At 52.4% G+C, this 18,386-nt stretch overlaps 2 protein-coding genes across 2 annotated transcripts; one reads left to right on the top strand and one right to left on the bottom strand.

The window, feature by feature from the left end:
- The first annotated feature begins 1,732 nt into the window (after positions 1–1,732).
- Positions 1,733–9,059, top strand: LOC127238738 (isochorismatase domain-containing protein 2A). Its single transcript, XM_051207440.1, has 6 exons — positions 1,733–1,864; positions 5,487–5,627; positions 5,789–5,998; positions 6,186–6,256; positions 6,376–6,493; positions 8,883–9,059. Exons 2-6 carry the CDS (start codon positions 5,490–5,492, stop codon positions 8,973–8,975), a joined length of 630 nt encoding a protein of 209 aa, XP_051063397.1. The 5' UTR covers positions 1,733–1,864; positions 5,487–5,489; the 3' UTR covers positions 8,976–9,059.
- A 2,917-nt stretch (positions 9,060–11,976) lies between these two features.
- CUNH19orf85 (chromosome unknown C19orf85 homolog) lies at positions 11,977–18,386 on the bottom strand. The gene is made up of 2 exons (XM_051207445.1): positions 18,154–18,386; positions 11,977–12,732 (listed from the first exon to the last, which is right to left on the bottom strand). The coding sequence occupies exons 1-2, from the start codon at positions 18,324–18,326 to the stop codon at positions 12,216–12,218; spliced, it is 690 nt and encodes a 229-aa protein (XP_051063402.1). The 5' UTR covers positions 18,327–18,386; the 3' UTR covers positions 11,977–12,215.

Here is an 18,386-nt window from a genome sequence, read left to right as displayed (position 1 = left end):
GAACCCTGTCTCGAAAAACATAAGAAAGGGAGAACACAGCTAAAGCATCTTTCCCTGTTGGGAAATTTAAGTGCTTGTCCCTTTCAGCTCTCTTCCTTTCCACCCAGCTGTAGAACTCCATTCTCTCAAGGTTGATCAATCAGGGTTGTTCTCATAACTTTCCGGTGTGCAGTGCCCGAGCCTTGACCCCCAAGTGTGGGTGGTGCATGATTTCCTCCTATGCTTAGCCCATTACTCTCTGTAACAAAAGGCAGCAGCTTCCTCTTCACTTCTTGTGGTGGTCTGTTAAGTGTTTCAATCCCGACACCCTCCGCCAGCTCGGTACTCTGGCCACACGGGTGTGCATTTTCCTTCCTTCCGTTCTATTTTATGAGGCAGAATTTCACAATTCTAGTGGCTATTGAGGCAGGGTCTCACACATTCCAGACTTAGATGAGGGCTATCCTCTCCCAAAACTCATCTATACTTTAGATCTGTTGAAAATCTCCTCCTAACAAACTCCGGCTTTGTCTCCTACAGACTCCACTCTTCCTGAAACTTGTTTCCGTTGCAAAGTCAACCATCCCAGTGGGGATCTCAGAGAACTCAGGCTGCAGCAGGAAATAGCATGGAGCTGAGTCGCCAGTATCCTCTGCCATTGATAAGACCTGGGCACACATCAGAAAACTACATAGGATCCTGTCTGGTACCCCAGCTTCTTCTGGTTCTGTAGGTGTGGAGTGCCAAGTTCCCAGGTGAGTCTGAGTTGCTGCTGCAGTTGATGGACTAGCGCTCTCTCTCTCTCTCTCTCTCTCTCTCTCTCTCTCTCTCTCTATCTCTCTCTCTCTCTCTGACAAGATCTCATGTGGCTCAGGCCAGCCTGGAACTCAAAAAAGTAGCCCAGGATGACCCCGAACTACTGATCCTCTTGCCTGACTCTGGGACCCATTTTATTTACTTATTTACCTATCTATTTATTTGAGGGACTCATTCCATTGGATGACGGTCTGAACTTTTCTGCAAGTTTGCAACGTTTCATAATAAGGTGACAAAACTCATAACAGTGACGCGGGTGATCCCCAGGGGAGCAGGGCCTGGGGGGAGCCTGGGGACAAGTTGAAGTATTGTGTGGGAAAATGCTGAGGATAGCCACTTCTGACCTAGATATTCTAGGATGAGGCAGAGTCTATGGGATACTGCTTTTTGCTACCTGGGCTGCCCTAAAGGCTTGTATGTGGGAGGTCTGGAGCCCTGGGGAGCAGAGGCAGAGCCCAGAATTGGAGTGGGGGGTATGCCTAGAATTCTAGGACAGAGAGCTTTATTAATTTTGTGTTGCATGCATGCGTGTGAGAGCCCGTCTATCTTTGCACTTTGTGTGTGCGCGTGTGTGTGTGTGTGCTTGTGACAGGCTCTCGCTATGTAGCCCACCATGGTCTTGAACTGGCAATCCTCCTGCCTCAGCCTCCGCAGAGCGGGGTGCTACCACCTTTAGCTCAGGTTAGGAGAGCCGGGTTGGAACCCTGATCTTCCTTAAAGCACAGCGATCTGGCCAGCAACCTGGCAATCTCCGCGCGGCTCTCAGCAGCGACCGCCGCTCACGCCCTTACCGGCTCTCCATTGGTCCGATGCGCTATCCTCCCGCCCCATCGCGCTTGTGCGGACCAATCAGACTCCCGCGATGACACGCCTTGGCCGCCCCGCCCCTCACAGGGCCCTGCAGAGGCGTAGGGCTGATTGGCTTGCTCGGGTGGGAGGGGCGGACACGTCAGGGGCGCCGACCACGTGAGCAAAGCGGGCAAAACGGTGACCCAGCCCGGAACCCGGGGAAAGTGCGCGGAACGTACCTGTTGGAGGGGCTGGCTGGACTCGAACCTGGTACCTCCGGGTAAGTCCAACCGCCCCTCCTTGCAGACCGGGAAACGGAAGCCTTGCGGGGTGTCCGGCCGAGGCGGGAGCCCAGTTGGTGTCAGGACGGACCTTCAGGGAAGGACTCGAACCCTCTCCAGAGCTAAGTTTTGGATCAGTCCACGGGAGAGGGCGACTCCCGTCGTCACTTCTTCTAGGAAGAAAAGGATGCCCAGAGACGGGGTGAAACCCACTCAGGGTCACACAGTCTGGGTTCCCGCAGTGTGTGCGGCTGCCACTCGCAGAATTAAACATCCCAGCCCCCTCAGCAGGAGGTCACTCACCTCAGCCTAGGACAGGCTTCCCCCACCGAGGGCTCAGAACCTCCACGACGTCCTCAGATCTTTCCAGAAAGACCCCTCACCTCTTCTTAAACATAACCCCCCACTCTTTATTTCAAATCGGTTATTTTCTGTCCAAGACCCTCACCCCGGTCCCCACTCCGTCTTTACATCATCATATCCAGCTGACCTGAACTTTTTAAAAAAAGGAATGAAATAAAGGTGCTCTTAAACGGGAGGAGAAAACCAGGCCGTGGTGTCACGTGCCTTTAATCCCAGCACTCGGGACGCAGGAACAGGTGGAGCTCTGTGAGTTCGAGCCCAGCCTGACCTGCAGATCGAGTTCCAGCACAGCCTCCAAAGCCACAGAGAAACCCTGTCTCCAGAAAAACAACAAAGCAGCAGCAGCAGCAGCAACAACAATTGGAATAGAGGTTAGGGTCACGGCGACACAGGCTTGTAGTACCAGTATTTGGGAAACCCTAGTTTGCCAGGAGACCGAGCCAAGCGTTGGAGGCCAGCCAGGGGTACCTAGTAGGACCTTGTCTTCCAAATTAATGAGATTGTACAACGTGTAACTGGTGTTCAGTGAAGAATAAATAGAAGATTTGCATACGGTCCAAAGTTAGCAAAACCAGCCTGTGGTGGCGTGGCCAAGACTGGGGTCCTTCTAGGGGAAGCTGGAATTACAGACGTCCACACCCACACCTGGTTGAACTGGAGTCTTCTCCAATGCTTAGCAGCTGCTGTAGATTGAGCCACCCACATGCCCCAGCCTTCTTTTTAATTTTCTTACTTATTCATTTATTCAGAGACAAAGATCTCACTGGGTTGGCCAGGCAAGCCTTGAATTTTGTATCCTCCTGCCTCAGCCTCCCAAGGAGTAGTTAGGATGACAGGCCCATGACACAAAACCTACCTTATTAACGTTGACGTATTTAACAGATAGAATAAATATGCCACCGGAGCCCAGGAGATAGCTCAGCTGGGAAGGTGCTTGCACACAAGCATGAGGACCTGAGTTCGAGTCCCGAACTCATGCCAAGAGCCAGGTAGCAGTCTGGCCAGACTATCTGAATCTGTTCACTCCAGCTTCAATAGGAGACCCTGTCTCAAAAAAAAAAAAAAAAAAAAAAAAAAAAAAAGTGGACAGCAACAGAGGAAGACACTGACCCCACACATGTGCACGCACACAAACAGAACATATTTCTTTTTAAGGTGTATTTGTTATTCTCATATGTGTGTACCTGCTTGGATATTTTGCACAGTATGTGCTCACAGGTGCCCACACTTGGAGGCCAGAGGGCGTTGGATCTCCTAGATCTGTACCTGCAGGAGGTTTTTTAAAGCCAGCTGATGTTGGTGCTAGGAACAAACATGGGTCCTCATGTCTCTAGCCCCATGGGAGCGTATTTCTTAGGATAGACTCGTGTGTGGATTGTGGGGCGGGGGAGACTAGGTCTCATAGTGCCCAGGCTGGACTGGAACTCGGCATGTAATGGAAGACATAAGGCTTCTCATCTCCTGCGTCATCTTCCTAGTGTCAGGAAGCAGGCTTGTACCACCATGCCCGGGTTTGGGGGTAGAGCCCAGGGTTTTGTGTATGTTCGGCAAGCACTGTACCAACTGAGCTACAGCCCCAGGCCCTAGAGTTGTTTGTTTTGTTGTTGTTTTGAGACAGGGTCTCTCTGTGGCTTTGGAGCCTGTCCTGGAACTAGGTCTTAATTAGACCAGGCTGGTCTCGAACTCACGGAGATCTGCCTGCCTCTGCCTCCTGAGTGCTGGAATCAAAGGCTTGTGCCACCACATCTGGCCTGGGTTTTTGTAAACAAATATCTGTGTCCTTACCACATAGCTTTAAAAAGTAAGTGTCACTTAGCAACATTCCCCCACGGTGCCCCCCTCTGTCGGGTCCCACCTCCCTCAGTGTCCCCCTCTGTCGGGTCCCACCTCCCTCAGTGCCCCCCTCTGTCGGGTCCCACCTCCCTCAGTGCCCCCCTCTGTCGGGTCCCACCTCCCTCAGTGTCCCCCTCTGTCGGGTCCCACCTCCCTCAGTGTCCCCCTCTGTCGGGTCCCACCTCCCTCAGTGTCCCCCTCTGTTGGGTCCCACCTCCCTCATTGTCCCCCTCTGTCGGGTCCCACCTCCCTCAGTGCCCCCCTCTGTCGGGTCTCTGTGTCCTATACCCGCCTGACTAAGTAATGGTGAACTAGTACAAACAAGTCCACACACAGTGGGAAGGAGCTGCAGAGAAAGCCCAGTGGGAAGCCCCAGTTACTCAGCGACTTGAGGCTCCAGCATCAGCACAGCCTCCCAGGGACCCTGGCTGGCATGTGCCCTGGCTTGTGAGGGAGACCTCAGACTCCGGGGGTGTACAGACACCACACAAGGCAAGCCCAGAAGCATGATTGAGGCCCCTTAAGGCACACAGGTTTCTCTCTCGTCAAAAGTGTGGCCGGGCAGGTGGCTTTGCCAGTCTTGCCTCTTTTTCTGTTTTAAATCTCGGGGAAAATATAAAATAAATCTACCTCACTTATCTGGGGAAGCGGCTCCTTCAGCAAAGTGTGCGCCCGTGCAGGCATGACTGCCGTGTGGAAAGCCAGGGTGGGTTCAGATCCCCGGCGCTGATGTGAAAGGCTGGGCATGGTTGCATGTGCTTGTTGCCCCCCCGGCATTGGGGGGGGTAGAGAGACTGGTTTAAAGAGGGACCTGCGAAAGGCAGAAAAAGTAAGGGGCAATAGAGGAAAATACTAGACATCCTGCTGCAGCTACACAGGCACACACACTCGTCATGCATGTTACATGTGAGTGCATGCACTGATACACACACACATACACACAGACACCCCAAAGGGAACAGCACCTGAAGAACAACAATAGAGGTGGTCCTCTGGCTTCCATCACACTCGGATACAAAAAGAAATGGGAGGGAGGGAAGGAAGGAAGGAAAAGGGAAGGAGGGAAGGAAAAAGGAGGAAGGGAGGAAGGCAGGGAAGGAGGAAGGAGGGATGAAGAGGAAGGGAGGCAGGGAGAGGGGAACAAATCTTAGGGCAAGACAGCAGGTGAAAAACTCAGGAGATGGAGCAGGAGCACAAGATGCACAGGACCACAGAGCCAAGTATGTGAGCCCTGGCGAACCCTCTCCCCCTGCGGCGTTGTGCAAAGCTCCAGTGACCTTACCGGGGCATCAAGGGCACAAAGAAACAACAGATACCCATTCCCCGTGGCATGGCTGTGCACGGCCAAAAGTTAATATTTACTGAAGACTTCACTTGAATCCCTAACAATCCCCGCCTGAGCCTCTGCCCTCTGCCCACCCCTAGGAAATGGCAGCAGCCAGGGCTAGCCTGGGCCGGATCCTCCCCGAGTCCTCCATCCTGTTCCTGTGTGACATGCAGGAGAAGTTTCGTCCCAGCATTGCCTACTTCCCACAGATCGTGTCAGTGGCCGCTCGGATGCTAAAGGTACGAGCTGCTCTCTTCTTTTCCAGACCCAGGGGTCCAGACCCAAACCTTCCTCCCTGAGACCAGGGGTCCACACCCTAGCCCTCCTTCCTCGGACCCCAGGAATCCAGTCTCCGGCCCTCATCCTTGGGGTCCAGCCCTGTGTTTCCTTTCCCATGTAGGTGGCCCGGCTTTTGGATGTCCCTGTCTTGCTGACGGAGCAGTACCCACAAGGCCTGGGCCCCACAGTTCCGGAGCTGGGTGCTCAGGGCATCAAGCCAGTGAGTAAGACGTGCTTCAGCATGGTGCCCACCTTACAGAAGGAGCTGGACAAGCGGCCCCAGCTGCGGTCTGTGCTGCTCTGTGGCATTGAGACCCAAGTCTGCATCTTGGTGAGACCCTGCCTGTCCCCTGGGTTCTCCATCCTCACCTCCTTTCCCCCTCTCTCGCCCTGGGGCGCTGGCTGAGCCTCCTCATCCTGATTCCAAGTCCCGCCTTCTGACTGGGGCTCCCTGGTCCCTCCCTGGGAGCCCTCCCTGGTTGTGCTGTGGGTCTGGACCTGGACCTCTCTGCCCTTAGAACACCGTCCTGGACCTCCTGGAGCGGGGACTGCAGGTGCATGTGGTGGTGGATGCCTGCTCTTCCCGAAGGTGAGAGGGTCTCTGTGCGGGGGTGGAGGGTGGGTGGGTGGGCCCTGCCCTGCAGTGCCCTGAGTGTCAGGCACACCGCAGCAGGGATGCCTGTCCTCATCTCTCCCTCTCTCCTGTAGCCAGGTGGACCGGCTGGTGGCGCTAGCCCGCATGAGGCAGAGCGGGGCTTTCCTCTCCACCAGCGAAGCGCTCATTCTGCAGCTTGTGCGGGACGCTGCCCACCCCCAGTTCAAGGAGGTATTGGGCCCTCTGGGCTTCTGTGAATAGAAGGAGGATCCCTCCTTTTTGATAAAGGGTCACCTGCGTGCCAGGCTGGCCTTGGACACACTGTGTATTCAAGGGGGCTTTAAACATCTGCTCTTCGTGTCTCTGCCTCCCAAGTGCTGGGATTACAGCACCGGTCCTCCCTGCTGGCTTTTTTAAAAAATCGCTCTGTACAGGGCTTCCTGTTTACACTGTGTGTGCCCGCACGTGCCACAGCATGTAGATGGAGGTCAGAATTCAATTTGAGGGACAGGATAGAATGCACGTCAGGCTTGAAGACACGAGTCCTTGTTCACTAAGGCGTCTTGCTTTTTAATTTGTATTTTATGTGCATTGGTGTTTTGCCATGGGTGTTGTGTCCCCTGGAACCCCGAACAGGAATTACAGACAATCGTGAGCTGCCATGTGGGCTCTGGGAATCGAACCCTGGTCTTCTGGAAGAGCAGCCAGTGCTTTTAACCACCGAACCATCTCTTCAGCCTTTGTTGTTGTTTTTTTTTTTTTTAAATTGTTTCCCCTCCCCCCTCAGACAGTTTGTGGCTCAGACTGGCCTCAGTCTCCTGAGTACTAGGATTATAGATATGCGCCGTTATACCTTACTGAGAGATGTTATTTTCTTCTGAAAAACACCCAGGTCAGGGCAGGCTGGAATAGCAGTATTACATTAGGTAGCACAGAGCAGAGAAGTGTGACCAGCCAGAAGCCACCCCCCCCCCAAGCTCCCTGAAATCAGTAGTGGGTCCCATCTGGAAAGAGGCAGTGGAGATACAGAACTTGCATTTTTTGGTTTAGTTTGTCTGGAGATAAACTGATGAGGGTAATGTGGTTGGCTGCTCCTGTTCAACCAAGAGGGACTTGTGTGAATGAGCTGAGAGTCTGGACCTGCACCCGAGCGAGGGCTTAAAGGCATGACGGGTAACGGGTGATGGGAAAGATGAGATTAGAGGAGAAGAGGAAGACGTGGGCAGGAGGCCCTAAGAGACGTCCGTCCATCACTAGTGGTGCAAGGCAACCCAGCAGACCAAGGTGGCAGGTGATTAGCTCAGCCAGGCAGGTGCGCTGCGAAGCGGATGAAGGAAAAGGAACACCGTGTTCTTTCCCATTTTTTTTTTTTTTTTTTTGAGTGCTTGTGTGTACGTGAGCATTTGCATGTGCGTGGTGAGCATGTGTGTATATACGCACATGGAAACCTGAGGTTAGTGTCTAGCCCCTTCCCTGACGGCTCTTCTGCCTCATGCATGGAGCCTGGCAGGGTCTGTCTGTCAAACCTGGAGCTTGAGGACGAGGCTACGCTTACCAGCCAGCTTGTCCTCTGTCTCTGCCTCCAGAGCCTGCAGTCACACTGGGCCTTGCCCAGCCAGTGTTTATGTGGGCTGTGAGAGTCTGGGCTTGGGTCTTCACACTTGTCCACATGTTTTACACTGAGTCATCTCCCCAGCCCACCCAGGGGAACTTTTATTTTCTTTTTCCTTTTTAAATTTTACTTTATTATTTTTAAAAGATTTGTTTGATATATATACATATATATATACATACATACATACATACATACATACATATATATACAGTGTCCTGCCTGCAGGCCAGAAGAGGGCACCAGATCCCATTACAGAAGCTGGGAGCCACAATGTGGTTGGTGGGAATTGAACTCAGGACCTCTGGAAGAGCAGCCAGTGCTCTCAACCTCTGAGCCATCTCTTCAGCCCTTCATTATCCTTTTTTTTTTTTTTTTTTTTTTTTTTTAAGACAGGACTTGCTATGTAACCATGGCTGGTCTAGAACTCTAATTGTAGATCAGGCAGCTTCAAATTCAGAAATATGCCTGCCTTTGTCTCTTAAGTGTTATATGTTCCTCTATGCCTAGTCCAGGAAGACTTAAAAAAAAAATTGGGCCAGGAGATGGTGGTGCATGTCTAATCCCAGCACTCAGGGGGCAGAGGCTGTAAATTCCAGGCCAGCCTGGTCCACAGAGTGAGTTCCAGGATAGGTTTCAAAGCAAAAGAGAAGCCCTGTCTCCTAAAACAAAAACAAACAAACAAACAAACGAATTATTTTACTTTACGTGTGTGGATGCTTTGCCTGTATGTATGTCTGTGTACCACACGGTCAGTGCCCGAGGAGTCTAGAGCAGGGCATCGGATCCTTTGGCCATGGAGTTTACAGAGAGTTGTGCTCTGCTGTCTGGGTGGTGGGAACTGAACCCAGTTTCTCTGCAAGAAAAGAAAATGCTCTTACTGGCTGAGCCATCTCTCCAGCCCCCAGGAAAATGTTTTAGGAGAGTGGTGGGCTGGGAGAAGCTGCCCGAAGCACCAGGGAGATGGGTTGGTTCTTGATCTTTGACCTAAACCTCCTCTGCCTGTAGATCCAGAAGATCATTAAGGAGCCAGTCCCAGACAGCGGGCTGCTGGGCCTCTTCCAAGGTCAGAACCCCTTCTTGCTGAACTCCAGACCCTGACTTGAGACGGAAGCATCATTTTCCCTCAGCTTTGAATCCCAGGAGTCCACCCAGAGACCTGCCCTGTGGGAGGGGAGGGTGGTTGTGCCTCCTGCTTGAACAGCTGGACTTGGAAATACTGCAAATGAGACTCCCGAGGGAATGGAAGGGGGGGGTTGACTGAGGGGGACAGGTGGACAAGGGACTCTACTCAGTTCCCCCTCATGAGGTGGAAAATCAAAAAGCAAAGAAGTCTCTCAGATTGGGATCCCCAGACTCCAAATAAACATGGATATGGCTGCGCAATAAACCATTATTGGGCTTGTGGGGTGTTGCGGGGCTATTGGGATATGCAAGTGGGAGGGTAAAATGAAGTGAGGTGAGGAGAACAGGGTGCCTCCCCCAAGCCCCAAGCGGGGGCTAGACACAGGCCACATCTGCGCAGTGGGTTGCGTGTGTATCTGAAGAGTTTCTGGCTGTTCCCTCCTCGGGTGGTTCTTCCGCCCAACCCTGCTTGGCTCGCTTCTGTGGTACAATAACACTTGCATTCTGCAGGCCTTTGCACTCCAGTTCTGCTACCCTGAGAGGGAGGGCCCCTGTTACCACGGCTGCAGTGGCCTCTGACAGCCCACATGACTAACCCTGGAAGAAAGCTTCCCTAAACAACTCTTTCTGGAAGAGCGCCCAGGCAGCATCATAGCACCACACAGGCTTGCAACGGAGAGACTGGAAGAGCAGGCAGTGCGAGGCAGGGACAGATTTCCTTCATGGAGCCCCTGAGCGGGTGGGCAACCCGTGAAGCCGTGGAGGGGAAGCCTAGGTTGTAGTGGACACACCAGGGTGTTGAAGATGTCCTTGAAAGGACAGATGCCCTGTTTTGTCAGAGGAAAGTCTTTCACACGAGTTTGCCCTTTTTTTTTGTTTTTTTTTTTTTTTTTTTTTTAACCCTGGTGCCACTCTCAGCCAGTGAAACAAGGGTTACAGGAACACCAGCACTATGGTACTGGGCTCACCCTCCTGATAACTGAGATGGTTACTAAGTGATTAATGGGAGAGTAGCATACACAGTGTGGATACACCAGACCAGGAATTGGTTTTGTAACAGTGAGGAGTGGATGAAGATTTCAACACACCACTCAGAATGGCACGCAGATGAAAAGGAATGGTTTATTTCTGGAATTTTCTGTGTGGTAATTGAAGACCACGAGTGATCGTCAGAACTAAAAACTCGCAACAGAGATTGGATGGGGGTTGTGTGTGTGTGTGGAGCGGAATCACTGGATTTCCTGAGAGGTTTCATACAGCGTGCCCCTTAGGATGGACCTGCCTCTTAGCAGGTCGTAGGTACTGCTGGCCACCGTGGCCGTGGGCCGGGGACATGTGATGGCCTCAGAGAGGGTGTTCTCACTAAAGCCCCCTCCCATACTGCTCAGCGCCCCCCACCCCCGCCCCGAGCTGGTATTTTCTCATTTGTTTTTTTGTGCACAGCGTCCTCTCCTATCGCCAGGGACAAGCTTGGGAGCTGCTGCACCCTCAGACTCGTAGGTGTTCAGGAGGTTGGGTTTTTTTGTTGTTGTTGTTGTTGTTGTTGTTGAATAACTGAATTCACTCCCCCCCCAACCACCCCACAGCATTGTGGGTACTCAGGACAAGGGAAGGGAGACAGGTGGATGCCTGTGGGCGCAAGTCTCTTGCAGTTTCTCAAACCATAAAGCCAGCACCCAGCCCAAGCGAGTCAGAGACACTGGCGCCTCCTGGTGGAGCATCCCCAAGCTACAAGCTAGTGCGCTCAGGTCCTACCAGGCAGCAGGTAGATATCTGTTGTAGACTCCTGGGATAGAAAGTAAGCTTCTGGGGAAGCTGGGGTGGCAAGAGATGCTGCCCTAGTCACAATAGTGGCTACCCCTGGCCAGCACTGAGTCTGGGCCCACCCTGCAACCTTCCAGACATCTGGGCCCCACTCCCTGCTTCTCCTTAGGGAGGACTCCCCGGCCTCCCTTTAAGGGACTGAGAGCTGGAGGACAGGACAGCAACCCCACCCCGCACCGCAGGCCATGTCCTAAACCGTAGGATGTGTGTCTAGAGCAAACACACACGGACATACACACAGGAAGGCAGGACCTGCCCTGATAAGGACAGAAAGTCTAGATAGCTTATGTGGGGGATATTGAGACTGTAGGAGATGAGAGGGGGTAGTGATGGCACAGGCCTGCAATTCAGCACTGCCAGGACTGGAGAGATGGCTCAGAGGTTAAGAACACTGGCTGCTCTTCCAGAGGATCTGGGTTCAAGTCCCAGCACCCACATGGCAGCTCACAACTGTCTATAACTCCAGTTCCAAGGGGATTCAACACCCTCACACAGACACACATGCAGACAAAACACCAATGTACATAAAATACAAATAACTGAATAAAAAAAATAAAACTAAGTCCAAATTCTCCCCAACTCATGATGGGATGGGTAACTCATGATGGGATGGGCGTCAGCTCCGTCTATACACGCAGAGCCCCCAGCCACACTGGCCTCCCTTAGTCCCCCACCCCCTGCCTGGCGAGTCCCACCTCAGGGCCTGTGCTGTGCTGTTCCTGGACCCCAAGCCTTCCTACAGCCTGCTTCTGCTGGACATCCGAGCCTTTCCCTGAAGGTTCGATCTTGTCCAGTAGCCATAGCCACTTAGCAGCACCTTTTATTTCTATCCCAGTGCTCATTCCAATCAGGAATTGGAATTTCATCTTGCTGTCAAGGCTCTCTGAGGGCTCTCATGTTTGTACTTTCCTCTCTCTCTCTCTCTCTCTCTCTCTCTCTCTCTCTCTCTCTCTCTCTCTCTGGAGCTCCATGAGCTGGAGAGCTTGTCTACTTTGCCTGCTTCAGAGTCCTAACACCCAGTCCCAGGCCTGGCTCACAGCTGCGCTCAGCAGATCTGGGCGACTATTGAGAGAGCGCAGACACCAGGCAGAGATGAGTGGTGTGGGAGGAGGGGAGCAGTCTGTGATGGGAAGGGAGAAAGGGAAATTCATGGGCAGGGACTGCAAGGGGTCCTCAAAGTGGCCAGAGGTGGCCCTGGGTCTTGGAGCAGAACTCTGGGCTGTGGTACACCGTGGGGAGTCTGGGATTGGATTATTTCACAGGTTTACGGGTTCTGGTGCTGGAACCCAAGTTTTCTTGCATGTGTTAGGCAAGCACTCTACCAACGGGTTTGTCAAGAGGGGAGAGTTTGGTCAGGCTTGAAATGGGTTTGGCCTGTGTCATGAATAGGTTTCAAAGGGTTCCCCAGCCATCCAGGATTCCCTGAGGATCCCAATCACAAGGTGCCTCCCAACTATCCACCCAACCCCAGCCCAGAGCTGCAGGCTCCAGGCTTCCCCCATGGGTATTCTGGGGAGGAGGCAGGGGATCGGAGAACCTTGGAGGCTGCGTTGTGCTTGGCTGTCTCTGGTCTCCTGGGCCTGAGGCATAAGAGATGAACTCAGGTGCCTCCTGAGGAGTAGCACCAGAGAGAGTCTGGCAGAAGTGATCAGGATCCACCAAAGGACACGGAGGAGCAGGCAGAATGTCATCAAAGAGGTCAAGGGTTGAGGTGTCCAGCGCAGCCAGGCTCAGGGTGGGACCTTCGTTGTGGGGCACTTCCACAGGGGCCTCAGCACAGGCCACCCCCAGGAAGGGGGATGGAGGCGGTGGAGGTGGCCTTCGGGGTGGTGGTCTCCGGGGAGGTGCTTTTTGGGATAGGATGGACAGGGCCAGGTGTTGGGTGGCAGCTTCAATCTTGGCAAACTGCCTGGAGAGACAGAGACAGACAGACAGACAGACAGACAGATAGATAGAGAGGCTCAGCTTTGCCAGCAAAAGACCTCTTTTCTAATTATTCCCCGATTCACCCAGAGGTACATGTTCCTTCTTTTCAATCCCTCCCCCCCCCCCCGCCTTTCCTCTCCTTTCTGCTCATTTCTAGGCCCCTGGCTCATCTTCTTGAGCCTGGCAAGTCAATAAATCTTCCCAGGAAAGTTTTGATTGCCGTGGGGTTGTGCACCGCACATCTCGACAGTGAAGATTTATTATAACCCTCTTCCAATGTACAAAAAAGGAGATGATATCATGGATAAATAAGAATCTGGGGAAACAGATAGGCTGATGGATGTTTATTCAGGGAAAAATCACACCAGAAACAGATGACTGAGGGTAGGTTCCCATCCCAAGGATGCTTACAGATGCTCTCTGTCTCCCAGAGCAGAGTGCTGGGATCACGCCTGCGTCTGTCCCCACCCCAATGGGCAGGGTGGATATCTCACTACAAACTGTCTCTGGGGGGAGCCCCTCTGGATCAATAACTGCAAAGCCAGCCGTGGGCCAGCACGCGCGGCCGGCCGCGTTGATGAGTGTGCGTCCTACAGTTCTGCCCACTCCCTGGTGACTCTTGCCAGAAGCTGAAGCACTGATCCACCCCCCCCAATTTTATAAACAATCGGGGCTGGATTGTGCCCCCCAGATTCCTTCATCTCCAAGAATTAAATTGCATTATTTTAAAGAATACTTTTTAATATAAAATTTTATTTAAATTAGAAACAATCTTATTTTACATATCAATTCCAGTTCCCTCTCCCTCCCATTCTCAGATCTCCCCATCACCATCCACTCCCCAGGGAGGGTGAGGCCTTCCCAGAGGGATTATCAAAGTCTGACACATCATCAGGGGCAGCCCTCCCCCGTGTCTCTAGGCTGAGGGAGTATCCCTCCATGGGGAATGGGCTCCCAAATCCCATTCATGCACTTAGGGTAAATACTGGTTCAGAAGCCCTGGTTTGATCCTATACTGGTTCCCCAGTTGTCAGACTGGGGTCAGAGATAGTAACTCTTTTTTTTTTAAAACATTTCTTTTGGGTGTGTGTTCCTTCCACCCCCTTCCTGACCCTCTCTCCACACCGTACCACACATGAAGGTCAGAGGACAGCTTTCTATGGATTTCTGGTTTTATTTATTATTTATTTTAGTGTGTATGTATTTATGGGAGTGTGTCCGGTTGCCTGTAGAGGCCAGAGGAAGGTTATAAGTGGTTGTGAGCCACCCGGCATGAGTGCTGGGAACTGAACTCTGACCCTCTGGAAGAGCAGCAGGGTATTATAACCAACCACCGAGCCATCTTGTCCACCCTGTTCCCCATAACTGACTCAGTAAGTCAGGTTTGGCTGCAAGTGCCTTTACATGCTGAGCCATGGAGCCGGCCCACAGCGGTTAACGTGTACATACGCGTATTTCTGTGGGCGTGAGTGTGGGTCGAGTCGGGGAAACTGGAAAGGAACATGATAAGGAAGGGTGACAGAACACCCGTGACACAGGAGGAGGAAGGCCGTCGGTGGGAGGGTACAGGCAAGGGTGGGGCCGGGCGATGCGGACAGGAACAAGGCGACGGGATCAGCACAAACTGAGTGTGTGTAAAAAGCGGTACTTGAGGCTGGAGAGATGGCTCAGTGATTGGGAGCACAGGCTGCTGTGATGAGGACCTGGGTTCCATTCCCAGCAGGACCATCACATGAAGGCTTACGAGCATCTTTAACTCCAGTGCCAAGGGAGCTGATGCCCTCTTCCGGCCTCCGAGGGCATTACGTGGCATGTGGTTCACAGACACAACAACTAGGCAAACCGCTCATATAAGCCGGGCGGGGGTTGCGCACACCTTTAATCCCAGCACTCGGGAGGCAGAGGCAGGTGGATTTCTGTGAGTTCTACAAAGCTACACAGAGAAACCTTGCCTTGAAAAACCAGAATAACGAATAATAAAATAAATCTGTTTTAAAAATTAAGGAAACCAGTTACTTTGTTTACCAGTTTAATTCGTATACTAATTATTTAAATTAAGTTTTAAATGAGATTGGGAAAGCCACACCTGGGATAAAGAGTCTACACACGGGCCTGATTGATTGATTCGCTCTTCCTGACTGTGGAGGGTTAGAGTGTTGCAGACTCAGAGGCAAATCATTCCGGGCTTTAGTTCCCTTAATAGCCATTCACGGCAGGCGCAGCGTCACGTGCCCGTAGCCCCAGCACCGGAAGGATAGAGGCAGGATGATCAGGCATCTAGAGTCATCCTTGGCCACATACTTACTTGGGGACAGCCTGAGACATGTGAGATCCCACGTGAACAAAGGAAAAAAAAAATCCCAGAGACAGAAAAGAAAGGGAGGGAGGAAGGGAGAATATTAGGTAATAATCCAAAGTCAGCTGGGCACCGAGCTACACATATGTGATCTCAATTCTCTTGGAGGCTGAAGCAGGAGGATTGGTGGGTGTTTGAGATCAACCTGGCTCACATCAGGAGTACTGGGACATAGAAATACATTATCTCAAAATAACAGCAACAACAACAACACACACACACACACATAAATTCGAGGCATAATTACTCCTGTAGGGTTGGGAATATAGCTCAGTTAGCAGAGTGTTTGCCTGGCATGCACAAACCCCTGGGTCAGATCCCCGTCACTGGACACACTGGGTGTGGTGGTGCACACCTGCGTCCCAGCCCTTGACCGCAGAGGCAGGCGGGTCAGAAGTGTACTCAGTGTGACTGAGTACTAACTTGTTGGTAATTAATAGTCAAGTGCTTAGTAGAGCACGCGGCGGCCCGTTTAAGTGTCATACAATTGTAACAGCCATCACCACCATCATCTTCATTATGGCCACCGTTACTATCACTATGATAATCGTCACCATCACCAACATCACCACCATACCATCGCCATCATGGTTATCACCATCACCACCATCACAGTCACTGTCATTACAACTGTCACCGACATCACCTTTACTGTTATTACAATCATCACCCCATCACTACCGTTGCCTTCCTATCATCACCATCCCTCATTACACCCATCACCACCACCACCACCATCACCACCACCACCACCACCACCACCATCACCACCACCACCATCACCACCACCATCACCACCACCACCATCACCAACATAACCACCACCACCACCATCACCATCACCACCACCACCACCACCACCACCACCACCATCACCACCACCACCACCACCACCACCACCATCACCACCACCACCACCACCATCACCACCACCACCACCATCACCACCACCATCACCACCACCACTACCACCACCATAACTACCATCACCACCACCACCATCACCACCACCACCACCATCACCACCACCACCACCATCACCACCATCACCACCACCACCACCACCACCATCACCACCACCATCACCACCATCACCACCATCACCATCACCACCATCACACCACCACCACCACCATCACCACCACCACCATCACCACCACCATAACTACCATCACCACCACCACCACCACCACCATAACCACCATCACCACCACCACCATCATCACCACCATCACCACCACTACCATCACCACCACCACCATCACCACCACCACCACCATCATCACCATCACCACCATCACCAACATAACCACCACCACCACCATCACCACCACCACCACCATCACCACCACCACCACCACCACCATCACCACCACCACCATCACCACCACCATCACCACCATCACCACCATCACCACCACCACCACCACCATCACCACCACCACCACCACCACCACCATAACTACCATCACCACCACCACCACCATCACCACCACCATAACCACCATCACCACCACCACCACCATCACCACCACCATAACCACCATCACCACCACCACCACCATCACCACCACCATAACCACCATCACCACCATCACCACCATCACCATCACCACCACCACCACCACCACCACCATCACCACCATCACACCACCACCACCACCACCATCACCACCATCACCACCACCATCACCACCACCACCATCATCACCACCACCACTGTCTTCACCCTGGCTCTGCCTGCAGTTTAGATGCTGAGGGTGCCCTTCCCTCCCTCCCCTTCTCCAAGTCTTTTCTCAAACCCACTCTCAGTGCATCCTCCTTGGCCTTCTTTAAAACAGGCACACTCCCTCTCATCCCATTTCTCTCCCTCCATAACATTTGCCACCTTCTAATGTAGTCTAATGTAGCCGGCAGTGGTGGCGCACCCTTTTAATCCCAGCTCTAGGGAGCAGAAGCAGGTGGATCTCAGTGAGTTCTGAGGCCTCCTTGTAGCCATTTGGCATTTTGAAGCAAATACAAAAACAAACAAAGGTGAAAACCCTTGATAAATGGGAGCTTCATTAGCTTGTCTGCACACACCTTTATTGACAGCACTTTAATCCCACAGAGGCAAAGGCAGACAGATCTCTGTGAGTTCGAGGCCAGCCTGGTTTACAGAGCAAGTTTCAGGACAGCCAGGACTACACAGAGAAACCCTGTCTTGGAAAAAAAAAAAAATCAATTAGAACCGAGACCTTCTATACAACAAAGAACTATTTTGTTGTTGTTTCAGACAAGGTCTCACCATGTAGCGCTGGCTGTCCTGGAACTACTATGTAGATCAGGCTGCCCTTGGACTCAGATCTCCTCCTGCTTCTGCCTTCCTAGTGCTAAGATTAAAGGCAAACTATAGGGATATATTTGCCTGTATACCTGTAACTGTGGCCATGCCTTTTGGCCTCTGAAGTGTTGGGGTTACTGGCAGATGCCACCACACTTGACCAGTGTTCGCCATTTTGTACAACCAATACCTCTAGCTCTAGGCCATTTCATCCTTTCCAAGGGGACATCTTACCTGTTACCACTGCCTGTCTGCCGGTGAGTGCCTGGCCCCTTTGTGGGGCTTCTGTCTCCATGGGATCTGGCTGGATAGCTGAGACCCACTTTCTCCTGAATCTCCTGAATCTCTTTTCAAGGTACATCCACACGGTGGTGCCATCCCCTCTCGTTTATTTATTTTTTATTTCTTTATTTGTGAGGCAGAAACTTGTTACCTAACCTGGCTGGCCTCTTACATGGTACAGTGAACTGGCTGCAAACTCAGCAATCCTCCTGCCTCAGCCTCCTCAGGAGTGTTAGGATTACAGTCATGTGCCATAATGCCTGGCTCATATACGTATTTATTCAGGCCATTCCATACCGGCTGCCTCCCACAGGGACTCGGTGAAGGTTGAAGATTTCCTTGGCCTTGCTCAGTGTCGTGTTGAGTCTAGCGCACAGACGGTGCACGGTAGATACACACTAATTGGTGCTAAATCCAGCCTCCCCTCCAGCACCCCTACTCACCTGCAGATCTGGTTGTGTAGAAACCTCCGGTGATTGGGCCTGCGCTTGGGGGGCCTGGTACGCCTTGGCTGCAGGGCCCGCAGCATATGGGCCGAAGCCCCGCTCACAAAGGCGCACAGCTCTCGGGGCCCTGGCTCAGAGACCCCAGGGGCCGCAGGGAACCCAGGGTGCATGGCCAGTTGCTCTGCAGTCACAATGCAGATCAGAAATCACCCCCCAAACCGGAGATGGGA

This window comes from Phodopus roborovskii, unplaced genomic scaffold (genome assembly GCF_943737965.1).
Source record: "Phodopus roborovskii unplaced genomic scaffold, PHOROB, whole genome shotgun sequence".
Taxonomy (NCBI): Eukaryota; Metazoa; Chordata; class Mammalia; order Rodentia; family Cricetidae; genus Phodopus; species Phodopus roborovskii.
Note: the sequence above shows the minus strand (reverse complement) of the source record. Positions and strands in the feature narration are given on the sequence as shown.